Source organism: Sciurus carolinensis, chromosome 11, assembly GCF_902686445.1.
Source record: "Sciurus carolinensis chromosome 11, mSciCar1.2, whole genome shotgun sequence".
In the NCBI taxonomy this organism is placed as follows: domain Eukaryota; kingdom Metazoa; phylum Chordata; class Mammalia; order Rodentia; family Sciuridae; genus Sciurus; species Sciurus carolinensis.
In genome coordinates this window covers 113,890,549-113,909,029 of record NC_062223.1, presented here as the reverse complement: position 1 = coordinate 113,909,029, position 18,481 = coordinate 113,890,549, and the positions used below count along the sequence as shown (strand labels likewise).

The 18,481-nt window shown below is 50.2% G+C and overlaps 1 protein-coding gene and 1 long non-coding RNA gene across 5 annotated transcripts in view; one reads left to right on the top strand and one right to left on the bottom strand.

The window, feature by feature from the left end:
- Positions 1 to 1,311: 1,311 nt before the first annotated feature.
- LOC124960584 (uncharacterized) lies at positions 1,312 to 4,096 on the top strand. Its single transcript, XR_007104102.1, has 3 exons — positions 1,312 to 1,641; positions 3,550 to 3,692; positions 3,914 to 4,096. It is a non-coding gene; the product is annotated as an uncharacterized LOC124960584 (long non-coding RNA).
- Positions 3,815 to 18,481, bottom strand: part of Zbtb16 (zinc finger and BTB domain containing 16) — a 179,359-nt gene continuing 164,692 nt past the window's right edge. For all 4 annotated transcript variants that reach the window (XM_047519440.1, XM_047519437.1, XM_047519439.1 and 1 more), the window contains exons 5-7: positions 16,324 to 16,494; positions 11,216 to 11,383; positions 3,815 to 9,236 (exon numbers count right to left, since the gene is read on the bottom strand). In XM_047519440.1, the coding sequence (XP_047375396.1) occupies positions 9,007 to 9,236; positions 11,216 to 11,383; positions 16,324 to 16,494 (569 nt within the window). In that variant the 3' untranslated portion in view covers positions 3,815 to 9,006. The remainder of the gene's footprint in view (positions 9,237 to 11,215; positions 11,384 to 16,323; positions 16,495 to 18,481) is intronic.

Here is an 18,481-nt window from a genome sequence, read left to right as displayed (position 1 = left end):
ACCTGAGGCATACAGTTGGGAGCAACTGAAAGCAGCTCAGCTTTGCTATTAATGTAGTCGGTAAATAAATAAAGGAGGGCTTAAGCTTAGTGTACAGCAATCAGTTTAGAACCACAGGGTAATTAGCGCTGCAGGGGGTTGCAGGGCTGTGGAGTCAGGTTTAAATGAGCGAGTTCACTTTCACTGAGGCACCCCCTGGGGAGCAGAGAAAGCAGCCCAGAAGAGCATGCCAGCCCACTAGGGGCACAGGCTGGAAGTGGGGACAGCAGCAGAGCTGGGCCCAGAAACACGGAGAGCTGGGGGACGGACCGCTCCCCAGTGGGCAGAGGACCAAGTGTCTGCATGTACACCCCCACCCCCACCCCAGGCATGCCCAGACCAGGCAGATCCCCAACTGTGAAGTGCCAGCCCTGTGTCTGCTGCTCCTTCCTCTGGCACGTGGCAGACCCAGTTCAGGTGACTGTATGAACAAACACTGGCACCGGTATGGGAAGCAGAAGCCCTGCTGTGACCTGTAGGTACACCTGTCCCTGCATGTCATGTGGGGGTGCCTGGGTAGGCATGTGATGGACTCCTTGTACCGGGTTTCACTGGGCCCTGCCTGACGGCTGCATCCCCGCCCCAGAGTGCTAACTGCCTATCTCCTTCCCTCTTCTCCCACTTTTCCCCCACCCATTTGTTTAACAAAGATATATTGAGCACCTGCCAGAGGCAGACAGTGTTAGACTCTGAGAATAGGAAGATATAGAACACATAATTCCTGACCTCAAGGAACTTAAAATCTGGAAATGTTGACAATGAAGAAAACTGGTGATTGTAATGCACTATGACAAATGGTATGATGGAGGATCTGCATAGGAGGAGCACCTAATTCAGCCTCAGGTGGCCAGGGATGATTTCTGTGCAGCTCCCAGCAGAGTAAATTATACTGCCAAAAAGGACAAACTCACTTGTTCCACAAACCATTCATGGTCTAGTCAACTAGAGCAAAACGTAGAGGGTGGCCAAGGGGCTGGGTGTGATCTGGAGATGAGGTTGGGGTGGTGAGCGGGGGCTGTTGCCGAGGGTCTTGTAAGCCTTGTGGAGTTTGAATTCCATCCTACGAGTAATGAGAAGCCACCAGGGACTGTGATCAAAGGAGTGACATGATGCTCTCTGCATTTTTGGAAAACCAGTCTGGCTGCAGGCAAGGCTGTGGACTGAGGAGGGAAGGGGCGGAGGCAGAGCACGCGAGGTCAGTGTCTTCCAGTCTCACCGCGTTCCTGTGTCAGGGCAGAGGGGCTCCGCAGGCAGCCAGGTGGGCAGGGCTGGGGTTGCTGAGTGGGTGGAGAAGGCCTTGGGCGGAGCCGCCTCCTCCCTCTTCCTGAGTCACTGTGTGGGTCTTCAGCAGGCCTCTGCTGCCTCTGGCCTTGGGCTTTGCCACCTTTGGAGAGAGGGACGCTTCCGCGCCACGGGATGGAGAAGCCGCTAAGGCTGATGTGACCCAAGCCAAGCGGCCACGGCCAAGAGTACTGGGCGCTGTGCGGGGACTCCCATTTCGTCCCTGGAGAACACGTGCTCCTGCGGGAGCAGTCAGCCCCGGGGGGCATCTTTCCAGCCCAGCTGCCGGTCCCCTCTTCTGACCCCAGCCGCGTGCCCCTGGTGAGCCCTGTCCGGGAGGAGGTTGCCCACAAGTGCGGGGCTGGGCAGGGGCAGCCCCGGGCGGAGGAGGGCCGAGTGGGGCGGGGAGGAGGGCGGGAAGGAGGGAGCGGGCGTTCTCAGGCTGGCCCGGCCAGGGCCCCTTTCTCTCCATGAGATCATATCTGGGTCAAAGAGCATGTAAAGCAGGCAGACCCCGGCGGTCACACAAAGCCCATTCAGCCGGCCCCTATTCACTCACCTCCTCTCCCCCAGAGCCCGGCCGCCGCGACCCCAGCGCAGCGCCTAAGCCCCAGCTTTGATGTCCAAGAACAGAAAACGGCGATTAAATGTTGTTTTAAAGAGGGAGTGCTCGCTGCCCTCCCATCTGTCAAGAGAAAGCCGAGGCCCGAGGGAGGGGCGGCCCTGGGGGAGGGGCGGGGGGCCAGGTCGGGTCGGGATGGGGCCAGGGGGGCAGCGGTTCCAAATCAAAACAAATACATTTTTGGCCAAGGATTGCTTTCCAAGAGGAGAAATGCAAGGAGAGGAAAAATAACGTGGAATAGAGACACAAGGCAAGAGGCGACCCCAGAGAAATAATGGGGTAGGGGGCGGTGAGAGAAGAAATGAGGAAAGAGAGAAGGGGGTGGAAAGGAGAAAAGAAAGGTTGGATGAGAGATGAGGGGAAGAAAAATCCAAGGAAAGAAAAAGAGCAGAGCAGAGAGAAAAGTAGGTAAAGGAGGAAGTACAGACAGGACCCAGTTTTTGGAGGACTGGGAGGAGGCCCTATTGGACAGTCCTCTTCCAAGGAAGGGTATCCCAGCTTTAGTGCAGATCTGGTGGTTGTCAGCTCAGAAGTCTCAGGGTCATACAGACCCCAGTAGAAGAGGGGACGCAGGACGACAGGAGCAGAAAGACCACCCTTCCCATCCCTGCTGACTGCAGAGCAGGGAGAGAAAGTGCCTGGAGACAGTTCCCTGTGACTCCCAGTAATGTCGGGGTGCAGGCCTGAGGCTCCACACTGGCTTATCCCTGAAAGGACCCACTGTAGCCAGCACGGTTGGGCTTGGCTTTTGTCCCGTGGATGATGTTGGTGGAGAGAGACAGCTGAGTTGGCCTCGGGCAGAGGTGCTGGGATGTTTCCGATTGAATGGAATTGGTTTTACAACTAAAGACAAGCACAGTGCCGCTTTCATCCCTAGTAAGAGGAAAGAAGGGTTGGAGAACTGGTCTTGGCCCACAGATAGGGAGATGAGACAGGAGAGAAGCAGACCAGTGGAGTTTTGTGGATATTCTTAATTCTGTTGGTGGCAATGCTGAGCTTGCAACCCTGCCACCCCTCAGGCTCCCAGTCTTTTTACCCTCCTTGCACAGGGTCACCTCCTTCAACCACTTTTCCCAACAGGTCTTAGCTGCCACAGACCCAAGGACCTTTAATTGGGTAGAAGCTTCATGTTGAGACATTTCTGAAATTTGCTTATTTGTCAGGCAGAAGTTGACAATGACTTTAATACCAGACAGGAGATCCCTGCCTTGGAGTCCTGGGGAAATGAACTCGTTTTGATATCAGATCTGGACTTAAGTTCTGATCACCACTCACTGGCTGTGTGATCCTGATCAAGTCGTGACACACATGCAAATAGATTTTGGCTCCAAGAGAGGGTGGGGTTTGTTTTTCCGTGGGGTATTTTCAGTACAAACAAGTCTCACTGGTGCAGGAGAGTCTTGTTGAATGAATAAATGAAAGAATGTCTACTTGGTACACTGTACCAAGTTCAAATGATATTAATGTATTTAACACTATTTCTTAACCTAAAGTGTATTAGACAAGTATGTTATTGAGTGGGTATGTGCCTTGTAAATGTGCTGTAAAAGTGTCACATAAATAAGGCTGAATGTGTGTAACACAGCTTTCTCTTCCCTGATCCCCAGGCAGAAATTCCAGTTCATCTCAGCTCTCCACACCCAAGAAAAAGCAGAAAAGACAAAGCACTTAAAAAAAAAAAGAAGAAGAAGGACGCTTTGAGTCAGAGACAACTGAATTAACTTTATTCTCTTCTAACTGCAGATTCAAGGTATACAACTGAACATTGCTATTTTTCTTATGAGACTTATAAATAAAAATACAAAAAATGTTCACTACAAAAAAATCTACTGTTAGTAGGATGTAAAAAATATTCTCTTTGCTATAGAAGGCACAAACTTCACTTAGTGACACATGGAGAGAGAAAAAAACCTGCAGCAGTAAATTCATTTTTTCTTTTTTTTTTTCTTTTTTTCTTTTAAATCTTGTCAGAAACACTGAAATTACAAAGAAACGCATCAATCTACACGAAACAAGGCAGATGCGGAAAGCTGCAACCAGGACAACTCTGAGTGAACTGCTTCAGAGAACAGGAAGAACTGGCAAGCAGGACCTGGGGGTGGGGGGCGCGGGGTGGCAAGAGGAAGGGAGGGAAGAGGGGGTGACCAGGAGAGGGGACCCCAGGGAGGAGGGCCAGGGAGGAGCTGGAGGGCAAGGCTGGGGAGGAGGGAGAGAGAAGGGCGAGAGGGAGGAGGAGAGGGATTGAGATATTGATTTGTACAAAAAAGTAACCAGTAAAATTGAAGAAACATAATTGGGCAACCTCCTAAAATTAGGCTAAGAGGAGGTGCTGAGGTAGACATTAACTAGAACATTGATGAATCAGAAACACTATTCTGTAATACAGAGCAATCGGACTGGCACTTGTGCTGTCACGACATAAGACAAGCCACAGAACAAACAAAACAAAACAAACATAATACCAAACCGAAAGGCTTAGTTTGCTTGGTCCAGCAGGGCCACAGGGCCCTCAGTGCTATAACTTACATACATATATATATATTTATCTTTATATATATGGGGCGGATGTCATGGTGCACCACCACGGCTTCTTAACCTTACGAGGATCATGCATAACACTATGTGAACAAATACTATGATACACACTGGGAGGCTTGGGACCCTGTCTGCAAAGTGGGCCACCGAGAACAGGGGAGGCTGCTGCTGCTGCTGGCTACCAGGCCTGCCGGCCTACCCGCCGCGTTCTCCTCACGCTCTTCCCTGACCAGACCTCCCTGCTTTGTCCTGCGCCTCTTTTGGCCATCTCTGCCTTTTTCCTTTACCCATCTGGCCCACCGCACAGGGTTAATCCCACTGTTTGTCCTCCCACTGAAATGTCCAGGTAAGCTAAGCCATTCTAGCTAAGCCAGCAGAAGCTCCAGGAAGGAGGAGACAAGATGGTGGGGTGGTGGAAGGTGACAAGAAAATAGGCCTAGGGAAAAAAATGAACCAACAGAGTCTCATCTCTTTCTGCTTTTCTGTCTCACATCTGGTGCCCCAAGTCTTCACCTTAGTTCGGCTTGCCAGGGAAGTGGTCGAGTCCCCCCTCCCCTCACAAACAGTCCAAAGGCTGTCCCTGTTCACTCCCGTCCAGGAAGGTGCCAATGGCCTCTCCTCCCACAGCAGGTGTACCCATAGCACCCAGAAAGTACCACACACTTGTGAAAAATTGCAGCAGTTTTTTTTTTCTTTTCTTTTCTTTTTCTTTCTTTTTTTTTTTTTTTTTTCCTTTTTTTTTCTTTTCAACACGGAAAATCTGTTCAGGCACAAAGATTAAACAAGCCCATGTTGCATCCCTGGATTGTACGGAATCACCAGGTCCCCCAGCCTCCTGGGGGCCCCCCTGCGCCCCAGATCTGCCTGCGTCATATCCGTGCCTCCTCCAAAGCAACCCAAAGCAGCAATGATAGTTACTATTTTATATCTCTCTTGCTATATATATCTCTCTATATATAAATTTGTCTATCCTATATACACATAGGATTTTAATGCTTTGAATGAACAAAGGAGTGAATAGGGAAGGAGCACATGAGAGAGGGTCATGTCACACACTTGTAGGAGCTGGGTAGGGAAAGGGACCATTAATCAACTTGGACTTTCCAGGAGGGGTGGTTCGTGGTGCTGGATAAGGCAGTATCAAGTCTGGATTCTGCAGGACTCAGCCAAGGGCAGTGGTGGCCAGACGGCAGAGAGGAGAGGGGAGGGAACACTCTTCTGGTCTCCCCACTCCTGCGCTCCAGATGAGGTGAAAGCCCCCATACAGCCTCCCACCTGGCCTGGTGGCCACAGGCCGGGCCGAGAAGGCCTTGGCAACCCTAGAACTGTTTAGTCTCTGGGTGGAAGGAAGCTGGAGAAGAAGCACGTGGGACTCCACTGGGGTGTCTGGGGCTGCGTGGGGAGCACACAGCTAGTAGAGGTGCTTCTTCCTGCTCCCTCAGGAACATGCCTCCACCTCCCTCTAGGATCTGCAGAGCCCCAGGATGGGTGGGGCAGGCAGGTGCCGAGTCTGTACCATCCAACACTGCAACACCCGAATACAACAACATCGCCTGACTGAACACACAACCGCACACACAGCACACGCCTGCAAGCACGCGTACGAAGGGTATCTTGCTGTTGGTGGTGGTGGTGATGAGTTTTTTTTTTGTCTTTTTTTTTTTTTTTTTTTTTGTCCTATTCACATTACAAAAGGAAAGGGCAAGGTCCTGTAGAACTGACGAAGGAACTAACAAATATTACAAAAATATTACAATTTGTAAAGGTTAGCTCAGCCCTCTCCGCTCTCATGAATGGGGGGCCAGGCTGAGTGGGAAGGGCGAGGAAGTGAGGGGCCAGCTAGTTCTATGGAATAGTTTGATTTTTTTTTTTCCCTTCCCCTCCAAAGTTGAGTGACATCTTGCTGTTCAAAAATACTGTTTTCTGGGATTTCAGATCCCCTGAGGGCCAGTGAGTCCCCCTTCTTCCCAGACCGGGAGACGAAGCCATAGTGCATAACTGTTTCTTACAGACTGCCCACCCCCCAAAGATTTCGCTCTTTTCACATTATAAACATGACAATTGCTCTAGTCACCTATTTCAAGTTTAACTTTTTTTTTTTCTTTTCCAAAGCACTGTCATTATTATAGTTGCAAAATAGCATCCTCCCTACCTTATCATCCCTAAGCCACCGCCTATTGTGACACAGTACCCCCGCTCCACATCCCCCAACACACAATTTTTAAGGCCTTCAGATTTGGTGGACGAGATTGGAGGGGAGGACAAGAGGGATGGGGCCGAGGGACAGGGGGGTGGTCACAGCAGCACCCATCCCTCCGACTTCCCAATATTCCTCACAACCCTTCTCCCCAAATTCACTTCCCTAAACCACTTTTTTTTTTTTCAAACCTAAGATCAAAACGCAGCCACAACTTTCTCAGAGAGAGAAAGGAAAGAAAACAAAAACAAAACGAAAAAAAAAAAAAAAAAACTTATCACATAAAGCATGAGATGAAACGGAGGGCCCGTCCCAAAGCATACACGAATATTGCAAATGTGCTTTCCAAAATTCAGGGTGGGGAGGCTGGGGCAAGAGGGGAGGCAGAGCAGCAGAAGGGACTCATGAGAGAAACAGAAGAATGGCTGGACAAACGTAAGAGGTAGCTTTTAGAAAACAACAACCCACCCCAATGCAACAAAACCAAGGCTGGGTCACCCCGACCAGCCACAAAAATATACCAATTTTGGCAATGATAATGCACACAGAGTTGGGACCACACAGTTGTAAGGATCTGAAGAAGACAGGCCCTGGAGCCTGAATGACCCAGCAAATTGTAAGGACAGTGGGACTTTTCTCCACAGTGTTCCAGGCAGAGCAATGCTGGGTACAGATGATGTGAGCCATGAGCAGAGCTGACAGTGACTCCCGAGTGTCCCATGGGGACAGTGAGACACCACTGCCTCTCCTCTGCCCACCCATCTTCCTTGCTCTCCTCCTGCCCTCCCATTCAGATCCTGAGTGTTCAACTCTTCTGTCTGGCTCCTGTGGGCTGGGAGGCTGGTCCCCAAGGGCATGGGGAGGGCCTTGGCCAGCTGAAGTCTAAAGCCAACTATCACTTTACACAAGAAACAGAACAGAACATCCTCCCCATTCCTCCAACCCCCAACCAAAAAAGAGATACAGGGGTTAAAAAAGCTCATGAGGTCACAAAAAACTGAGGTAATTCAAGTACAATGTGCTAACAGGGGACACAGAAAAGAAGCAAAACATAACACAAGGCCAAAGCGCTTTCAGCTCCTCCTCCTCCCCCTGGACTGAGGAGCTCACGAGCCAGGAATTCCATGCCACTCTCTGGACCCAGGTTTTCCCACTGGGCTCACTGGGCCTGGGGTCCCCAGGCCCTGTGCTTTGTGGGTCTCCAGTATGACAGCAACTTCCTCCCCTGGCCAGCTCCCCAACCCTGGGCAGAGTGTCTGTTCCCTCCTCCAGATGCAGAGCCCATCTGGAGGAGGACATCCACTGCTTCCCTTGGACAATGAGCTCTTTCGTGGATTCCATCCCCGAGGGACTAAAATAGGGTTGTAGGGACGTGTGTGTGTTTGGTGGGTGGGATGTAACATATTTAGGTTTTTTTTTTTTTTTTTTTTCCCCCATTTTGGAAGCAAAAGCAGCTCAGTAGGAATCATGCTCATGGCTGGGTTTGGCCAGGGTAGGGTGTTCGGTTTATTCTATATTCTCAAAGCTAAAAGGAGGAAGGGGCTCTGGAGTCTGACACGGCTTTCCCATGAGGATCCAGAGGAAGAGGGCAAGGCCACCCAGATCCATGAGGGGCGGGGAGCCCCCTGAGACCCAAGGGATGGCAGTCAAGGCTGGGGAGGCGAAGAGCCAGGAGGCTCTCGGAGACCAAGAGGGAACACCCAGATGTGGCAGGGCAGAGGAAAGCAATGGATGAACTGAGTGGTAGGAAGAGAAAGAGCCCGTCCCCTTCCCAATCCACCCCCAGCAAGCCAGAGCTGCCATTTTGAGCATCGACCAGGAACCTCCACCATCTGGAGCCCCCTCTCCACTCCCCTCCCTCCGTCTTCTGAGCAGGCAGTGGGCAAAGGGCAGGTAGAGACTGTAGCTCTTGCCCTCTTCCCAGCCTCCATTTCTGGACACAGGAGGAAGGTCTGGGAGAAGGAGGAGAAAAATATGCCACCGTGTGAGTGAGCAATACCACTCCACCCCACCCCCCAAAATCAGGCAAACCTCCAGCCTCCAAGGAGGGCAGAGGCCTCTAGGGAAGGGACAGTGGATTGGTATCCTGGTCACCTGGAGCCCCAGAGAGAATCCAAGGTCAAATAGCTATCAGGTTTCTTTTTCCTTTTCTCTCTCTTTTTTTTCCTTTTTTCTTTCTTTTTTTTTTTCTCTTATTCTCTTTCTCTCTTTCTTTCTTTCTTTTTTTTTTTTTTTTTTTCCTTTTTCTCTTTGCACAGTCCTTCCTCGACTTCGTCTCACTCTAACTCGTCTTTCCTGGCTCCCACTCCTGTTCCACCACGGGGGCCTCCCTTCACACATAGCACAGGTAGAGGTAAGTCTTCTCTATCCTCCAGTCGGGCGGGATCTCCTCGGGCTTATGGCCCTTCATGTGCTTCTGCATGGAGGAGAGGCTGGGGCAGTACTCCGTGCAGATGGTACACTGGTAGGGTGAGGCGCCATTGTGTGTTCTCAGGTGCTTAATCATGGCCGAGTAGTCCCGGGAGCGCTGGTGGCACAGCTTGCATTCGAATGGCTTCTCACCTGTGGAGGAGGTAAGACAGGGCAGAAGAGAGTGAAGATGGAGGATGACAAGGCCTTGTGCCACCCTGGGCTCACGGGAGAATCTCAGTCCCTCTGGCCGAGCACTCTCCAATAGAACTTTCTGAAATGATGGACGCACCATCCAAAATGGTAGCTACTACTCACATATGGCTTCTGACGTGGCTGATGAACTTTATTTTTGGCTTTATTTCATTGTGACAGCCACATATCACTAGCCACTACAGGATCATGGAGCATAGCTCTGGCTCTTTGCCTTTACTGTTCTTAACTCTCCCAAAGGCTGGGTCTCTTCCCTTCTAATGAAGGTAATGCATGTCTTCAAAGGGGGCAGATAAGGCCCTGGAAGTCAGATGGGTCTTCAGAACAGTTCATCCAGGGAAAGAACAGGGGTAGATGGCGTCCTTTCAAGGGCTACGGATGGTGGGGAGCAGAGGTCCGGGAGATCAGGGGACCCAGAGTTCTTCAAACACATCACACCTGGGGATATTTTGCCAGTTAAAGTTTAAGAACCTTCCTGGGCCCCTGCCTTCCCCACTGGGGTTTGAATGTTGGGGACAGAGAACCTTGGAGTGCACAGCCACACCCTCGCCTGCTACCCCACCTCCCCTTCAATGGAGTCCCCTGGAGCTGAGCAGAGGATGTAAGGGAACCTTGTTTCAATACAGTAATTAACTGGCCAGCCATCTCACCATCAATACTCCTCCGTGCAGAGGCCCCAGCAAATAATGAAGTAATGAACAGCCAAAGTGATCTAACTATCGACCAGCTATTTACAATAGTCACTGCCGATGCATTTAATGATCCGCCCGCCAGGTCACATCCCCAACCAGGGGCTAAGGAAACCCCAGGGCTCTGGGAAATCCTCTGGGTCACTCACATTTTCAGCAGTGAGCACCCCATTCTCTCCTGTGGCCCCAAGCTGGAGGCAAGAAAACAGCTCTGACAGCATGCAGTTCTGCTTACTGCTCCCTCTGTCACCTCTCGCCTCCCATGACAAGGTCCTCTCCCCTAAGCCTGCAGAACCTAGCCGAGGTAGGTTCTCTCCCCCTTCCTCAGGACAGGATGCCTGTGCCCCCTGATCAGAGAAGGCTTCCTACTCTTCCAAGTTCCACCACTTCTCATCCTCAGGGGAAGTTCTGAATATCTGCCTTCCCTGCCTGCGGCTGGCCGTGTGCTGGTGGAGAGCGTTTCCCAACCAGCCCTTTCAATAGCCCCGATGGGTAGTATTTGCCTATGACTGTGTGGTGTGCACTCCCACCGTGGCCGATTTTAAGCAACCAAAGTGATGTCACTAAATTTGAAAATGGGGAGAAATAGGCTTTCACAGGCCAACTCCACAACTCCACTGCCCCCAACTTGGAAACTTCTGGAAGTCTGGACCACTTCCACTTGCCTGTCCTCAGACCCCAGGGAAAGCAGTTGCTCATCACTTCCTTTATATAAAAAAAGGAATGTGAAGGCCCTTTGAAATGGTAAAACGTTATACCCACAGAAAGCTTATTAAATACATCTCCTCTGATGTCAGAACTAAACTTGATCTAGCTTCACGGTTTCCCGGCCCTCCCTCATCATAACCTAATTCAATGCATTCTAATTCTTATTCCAACCCTCAAGCAACATGAAACCACCCTCGTCTTCACTTTCAACTAAATCTGGTCAATTGAACCCTAATTCAGGACTCATGAACAGCCATCATCTTGCACATCATATAGCAACTAGTGGTATGGCTGCCCCCAGGGCTGACCTTCCTGGCTCCTGGAAGACTGTGCTGTGATTGATCAGCAATATCTAACTTGACCTTGGGAGGGGGACAGTGGTGTTCGGCCTTCCACATTTAGCCCTTAATAGAACCTCTCTTCTCTGGTTCAGCCTTGGTCCATCCTCATTTGGGCTTCTCTGCTCCCCAGCCCCACTCATGTCCCAGAGCCCAGGCCTGTCCCATCCCTGGCCCTTGGTACCTGTGTGCACCCTATAGTGCGTCTCCAGCTGGTGTTTGAGGCTGAACTTCTTGCCGCAGCCGTTGCACTCATAGGGCTTCTCCCCCGTGTGGATGCGCTTGTGGCTCTTGAGTGTGCTCTCATCCCGGAAGCAGCTGCCACAGAACTCACACTCATATGGGTGGTCGCCTGGGGGTACAGGGGTGTGATCAGGTCCTTGCCTCTCCCTGACCCCTCTTCAGGGGACAGTGGGCACATTTAGTCCACCAAGAAAAATGGGACTACCCATATTCACCACCTCGGAGATGACTTAGGGATCCACAACCTCTGCTGGTCCCCACAAGGTAAACACAGGTCATGGATTCCCATGTACTTCTACCCAGTACACATCCGTAGGGCAAGGGCCAGTCCCAGGAAAAGACTTCATTTGGTTCAGCAACGAACAGCAAGCCCAGCTCCCATGAGAATAGAGCAGTACTGTGGTTTTTGAAATCTCATAGTCCCACTTATTCGTGTGTGTGTGTGTGTGTGTGTGTGTGTGTGTGTGTGTTGTGGGGGGTACTGGGAATTGAGCCCCTGAGCTACACCCCCAGTCCTTTTTATTTTAAGACAGTGTTTTGCTAAGTCGCCCAGGCTGGCCCTGAACTTGAAATCTTCCAGCCTCAGCCTTCAGAATAGCTGGGATTACAGGAGAGCACCACCGTGCCCAGCTACCCCTCTCCTTCTTTCATTACTTCTTCTTCCCTTCCTTCACTCCAGTTTGATTCCCGAGCCCTCAAAATTATCCCTTCAATTTGGGGAACTTATCATTGTTCCCAAACACTTATTGTTCTTTCGTTCCTCTACTGTTTAACACAGCTGTTGCCTCTGCTTGATTTCCTCTTCTCTCCCTGGTGAACTCCTAATCAATCTTCAAAGCCCAACTCCTAAGTCATACTTGTTTAGAAGCTTCCCTTTAGTCCCCAGACAAGGTAAGTCACATTTTCTTCTCTGGTCCCAAAGAGAAGAAATACCTTGCATTTTGTTCGTTTGTTGCAGTAGTATAATTTTTTTATGGCACTTTCCCATTAAAATGGGTCACATTAGTTGAGCGCTCACTGTAATGTTGAGGACCTCATATGGATCATACCATGTGATCATAGCAACTACCTTACAGAAAGATACTATTCTCACTTCACAGAAAAAATGAATCCTTAGAGATGCTTAAACATTACCTTCAATGTCACATGTTAAGTTGCTAAGTTAGGATTTAGGTTCTGGTCTGGTTCCAGAGTCTGGACACAGATTGCTAAGTGACACACAGCATTGTGTTGATTGGCATGGTTGCCATGCTTCCAGAATGGAAGTGTCCTGAGGGTAAGAAGTGAGCTTTATCCACCCTGACGGCCCCAGTGCACAGCCCAGGTAGGACCCAGAACAGATTTTTGGGAAATGTTGGGTATGCTAAGCTTGGGGAGCATTGCCTTTCCTCGGTCTGTATTCTAAGCCATCAGCCTCCTGTTGGGGGGACTGCACTCTTAAATCTCCAGAGGGTGAGAGGATGTGGTGTGCGGACCCTGCATTTTGCACCCAGAGTAGGGGCCTGGGGGCTGAAAGGTGAGGACTTCAGCTACTTATTTATTACAGGAGTGAAGGCACAGACAATAAAGATAGATTGATCACCCCAGACTTTGTTCATGAATATTTAAATATCGCTGATTCGTCTTGTCACTGTAATTACAATTTCTCTGGGCTGCATCTCCAACCACCACAGTTTATGGTAAAGAATGGCCCACTGTATTTCACTTGTCCCTCTGCAGATGTGCGGGGCTGCCAACCGTGTAATGTCCTCTGCATTTCATACATTTTCTTCAGCTGCTGAAGGTTTAAGTCATCCACAATGACCTACGTTTTTTCATTATCCCCATGTCAAACTGCGCTCGTGCCTGGGCATAAATTGTCCTTCTCCTTATAGACTCGCATGCCTGTGCCTTCACTTCCTCTTTAAAATGATATTTTACTCTCTTCCTCTCTCTCCCCTCCGCAGGCCACTAACCAAAGCTCCCCCTCCTGAATGCAGGCCCCTGTACCCACATAAATTCTCATCTCTTCTGATGACTCTGAAGGGTTTTTAAGCTCCGTGGGGAGTGGATGCTGGGGTCTGTTCACTGGCTGACTCTCTCCTGGGTGGAAGATTTGCAAGAAACATTAAGGGCATAAGGTGTGGGCTGGGGGCGGCTTCCATGGAGGAAGCTCAAAGAGGAGAGCCATCTCTTGATCCAGTTCACACCAATCTATGGGGCACTACCCTGGCTCAAAAGTGTGGCCAGCAAGTCCCTAACATGCAGATCTGGGGACAAACTGAGTCCTAGAGTTACTGGCTGGGAAAACCAGTAGCAACTTGTCCTCTTACTGCCAGGGCTAAAGGAACTGCAGGTTTCCCAGCCCCCAGCCCTAAGGGGAGTGGAGGCCCATGCAGATCCTGGTACTAATTAGCCATGTGTCTAGTGCAGTGAGGGTCAGTCTGTGTGTGTGCCCACATGCCACTCTGTGTGTCTGCACACATGGCCCCGTCTGGTCTGACATCCAACTCGCCCCTCCTCACTGAATCGGCAACGATTACGACTTTAATCAAAGATTCAGTATCCTCATTAAGATATAAATAAATAAATAAAGCAAAGGCCATGTGAGACTTCAGCCAGAGCCGGTAATTAAAACGTAGGGGAAGATGCCTGGGGGAGGCAGTGAGGGGGGATGGCTGCTTGTGTGTGCCTTTCACCTGCAGAGGGGAGCCCTAAAAGTTTAAAAACCAACAGAGAGGTTTGTCTGATCAGATTTTTTATGAATTTAATCATGAAGTGGATCACATGTTAAATGACTTTAAGTAGGAACTCCCTTAGGTCCACCCAGGGAAAGGAATAAAAAGAACTTAGAAGGAAAAAAGGAGTTAGCAAGACACACACCCCTTCCCAGACTGTGTAGGAAAGCAAGCCCCTGCCTGCAACCCTCGCCCTGAGAGTGAACCCTACCAGTGTGGCCACAGTGTACACAGAACTGGTGGCAGAACTCAAAATCCAATTTGTGGCATGTTGATTAACTCGGTAGACTCGTTAATGAGCTTGACATTAAGTGCAGGACAAACGAGACTAATTAGAGCCCCTCTGGCCTGCCCAGTGCACCTGTGACCCCCCTCCTTCCCCGGTTTGTCATTACCTGGTGTTTCCCTGGCTCTGGCCAAGCCCAGTGTCATCCTACCCACCTGGCCCATCCCCTGGGTGCCTCAGGCCCCTCCCCCAACCCCTCCCTTCAGCACAGCTGTGAGTTTATTATATGATGAGCCCTGTGAATCAGGGATCCATCAATGCCAAGAGCACGGCTGGACTAACCTACCAAACACAGCTGCCAATGCTAAACACCCGGCCCCAGCAGCAAATGGGCCAAGAACAACAGAATATTAATGAGGCATTGTGTGGGGGTACAGAGCCTGCATGTGGCTGGTGTGAAAATCGATGGGTATTTGTGAGTGTGTGTGTGCACACATGTTCTGTGTTTCCTAGAATAAGCAAGAGCTTCTCACACATTCTGTCCCTCCCTACAGATCTGAACCATGATTGACAAAGGGAAAAGCCGGATTGACATTTGGACGTCTGAGTGCTTAGAAAGTGGTATGGGCAAAGCAGGATGTATCCTGGGTGAACTTAGTAGGGCTAGAATCATTCAAGACATACGAAGTCTAGCGACTAGACCCACTTGCATGCTCTCAAGTGGCTGAACGGTGACTCACCATCTTTCAGAAGGAGGAACATGGTGACCCCTTGGGGGAGGCTCTGATAGGAGGGTGCACACACCTGCAGGCAAAGTTCTTATACAGTCCTTATAGAGAAAGCCCTTATCTACATCCCTTCCTCCTTGGCCCTTCTTACTGGAACCCACCCTGGGGACCTCCCTCAGCCTATCCTATCTTGTCATGATAAAGAAATCTGCTCTTCTAAATAGGATGGAATCGGGAAGTAAGAGCCCTTGCAGGCTCCTTAGTGAGGATGTCTTCTGCTGGCAGCACAGGCCAGCTCAGTCCACAGTAGCAAAGTCCTTTCCTTAATCAGCAAAGCCTGTCACCTGTGTAAGGCCTGGCCTCATACTCCATCCCTGAGCTGTGACAAGACTCAAGAATAAGAAGACAGAGGGTCCTACCAGTCCTCTGTGAAGTACACAGAGTCTTTATACCCTCTCCAACAGGCAGGATTATGCACTCTGTACCCAGAGAGACCTGGCCCTACCCCTCAAACCAAGGCAGAAAACAGGCAGAGACACATGCAGATTCAAAAATGGGCATTCTTTTACCCAGGTACGGTCAGCAAAGACTTCACTTTGTTTTAGAAAAGAGAAGGAATTTGCCATTTATTCCCCTGCTAGAGTAAGACCAAGGCTGCTGCAAAGAAGAAAATGCCCAGAACCCCTGGTCACCAAGTGTTCCATCCCAAAACCTAAGAGGGTGGCAGCAGCAATTGGCAGTCCCTGGGCACCCTGCCTAGCCTCCTTGACTCAAGCCTCTCCCTCGCCCCATCATGTGGAACTGGTTGAGCAGGGATAGTTCGTGGCTCATGGTTTAAATACCCTCATTGTCTTCTCTAAACAACACACAGGCCACAGCAGAGACCTTCTTTATTATGGAGCAAGCAGGATCATTTCTTTAACATGTCTTCATTATCAAAGTTGACTTTGCAAGTGTGTGCAGGGGGAGGGGAACAGAAAGACATAGGGGACACAGCAGACAGAGTTAAGAGACCCAGCAGGTCAGCTTTTCTCATAAAAGTCCACCTGCCTCAGAAAGCCTTAGGAATGCTTATTAATAATGCAGAGTTGCAGAACCCACCCTGGACCTGCTGAATCAAAGTTTCTGAATATGGACTCAAGAAGTTGCATTTTGAATGAACATCCTCTGTGCTGAGCATGGAAAGACCAAGAATCAAAGTATGGGATAAGGAAATCTGTCAACATTACCTGTACTACATGAAGCCCCCATGTGTCCAATCCTTGAGCAGAGAAAGGCAGGAGGTGACTTGGTCTGGCACCTCTACTTTAGGTCTTTGGAGGTATATCTAGATGTACTCTTCCAGAGACCTCCCCTACCCATCACCTGGGGTGCCTACCTGTGTGTGAGCGCAGGTGGCGTTTGAGGGCGGTGTGGCTGGGGAAGGTGCGGTTGCACTCACTGCAGATGTAGCTGCGCACACCCGCATGGACCTCCATGTGCTGCTGGAGTGCGCTCTGTGCCTGGAAGCGTTTCCCACACAACAGACAGAAGACAGCCATGTCCGTACCTGCAGGAGACAGCAGAGGGGAGAACCTCAGGAGGTTGCAAACACAGGCCTTTACCCATGCAGGCTACCGTAGGAGCCAGAATCAGGACCAGCACCCAGCCCCCGACACTCAAGGGCCAATCCAGACACAGCCCGGGTCATGCAATTTGATGGAGCACCCAAGTATGATCCAGTGGACAAAATTGACAGGTGTCCTTCCCTGATGGCACCTAAAGACTAGTGGGAGAAAAAGCCGTTAGTCACATACATGGCAACAGCAAGTATAAATCTCCAAGTGTGTCGGGTGCTCTGCAGAAGAAGGCAGGATACTAAGGGCATGTATCAGAGGGACCTTGTGGCATCTGGGGCAGCAGCAGGGAGGGAGGATGGGCTCTGTGAGGACCAATAATAGTGAAGTTCACACAGGCCAGACATTGTTTCAATGTAAATAATTCAAAACCACAACTCCAAAAGGCCATCTCTATTCTCCTCATCCTTTGGCTGAAGAAACTGAGGCACAGAGATACTGAATAACTTGTCCAAAATTCCAGAGAGCTCATAAGCAGAAGTATCTCTGGGATTCATACCCAGCAACCTGGATCTGAACGCTTTGCTGAGACGAGCTACAGACCTCTTCCTTGTGACCACACCTCCATTCACTACAGTGTGCATCCTGAGAATCCACTCCTTCATCAAATATTTTTGTGATACATGTGTGGCATGGCACACATCCTCTGTGTGGCACTGGGATTTAGTGATGGAAGAGCATACAAAGCCCCTGCTCCAATCACCATTGCCACTGAGCACACTGGTTGAGTGGGGAGGACATTCCTCAGTGGTGGAATAATATCTATGAATACTCAGGGCTGGAAAGAATCCTGGCAGGTTGGGGATTGTGATCAGACAGAAGCACAACAGGAAGGCAGGCAGAATGTCAGAAGAAGGCTAAAGACAATGGTAGGGTCATGAGGACTCTTGCACACCAAGAGCTTTAGGTTTCAAGGGCTTTAGGTTTACTGTCAAAGGATTTTAAGCTAGCGGGTGACATAAGATCTTCATCATTTCTGTCTTGTCATTCCCTATGCTGATCCAGGAGCACAGGTACCCCATACTACCCCAGAGACAGGCTGCCATTTTCTATTTGTTATCAACTCCTCACTGATGCTTCTCTGGAGCCATGGCCATACCAACTATAGGACCACATGAGGAAGTATGTGAACTTGTGTCTGAGTCCTACCTGGTAGCTCACTGCCCACCATTTTGGATTTCATTTCCCCAAGTACGTCAGTCCCCTGTAAGCCCACCTGTTCATGCCTCTCTCCTGGCATCTGGGGACACTGCCTCTGCCCAGCCCCACAGCACCATCCCTTGTGTAAGGGACACAAGCAGGAGAAGCAGTTGGCACTGGTGCCTGTCAACCCAGTCTGAAGTGCAGGGAGGTTCAGAGCTTCAGCTGCTGGAAGCTGTGGAGTCACAGAGCTTCTGGAGGCAAGTGGGGGTGAAAAGAAGGGAGAGTATGAAGAACGTTTCTGCCTCCTGGACCCAGCAGTGGAGACGCCTCGGGCCTGTTCTTGGTGCTGGGTTTGGGATGAACTCAAAGGAGGCAGGGCCTGGCTCTCACACCCTTGATCCTTCTCCCCCTCAAACACCTGGTGGGCCCCGCCCTCTGCAGGCAGTGAAGACTGGGCACCTGCAGCCATGCTCCATCCCACCCGTGCTCAGGAAGACCCAATCAAGTCAGCACTTGATTTTGCTCTTGGCCTCTGAAATACAGAAGGGAAGGAGGACTAGTATAGGCGTTGTGCCAGGTGCATTATCATCTCATTAAAAAATATGCATCTCTATAAAGCAGGCACTCTTATCCCCATTTTTATACATGGGAAAACAGAGGGATGAAGTAACTTTCCTAAGATCACACAGAGAGAAAGAAGTAGAGCTGAGATCTAGAAACACCTTGGTCTGTTTGATTTTAGAAACCTGGAGCCTGGGTCAGTTTTACCTCTGGGAT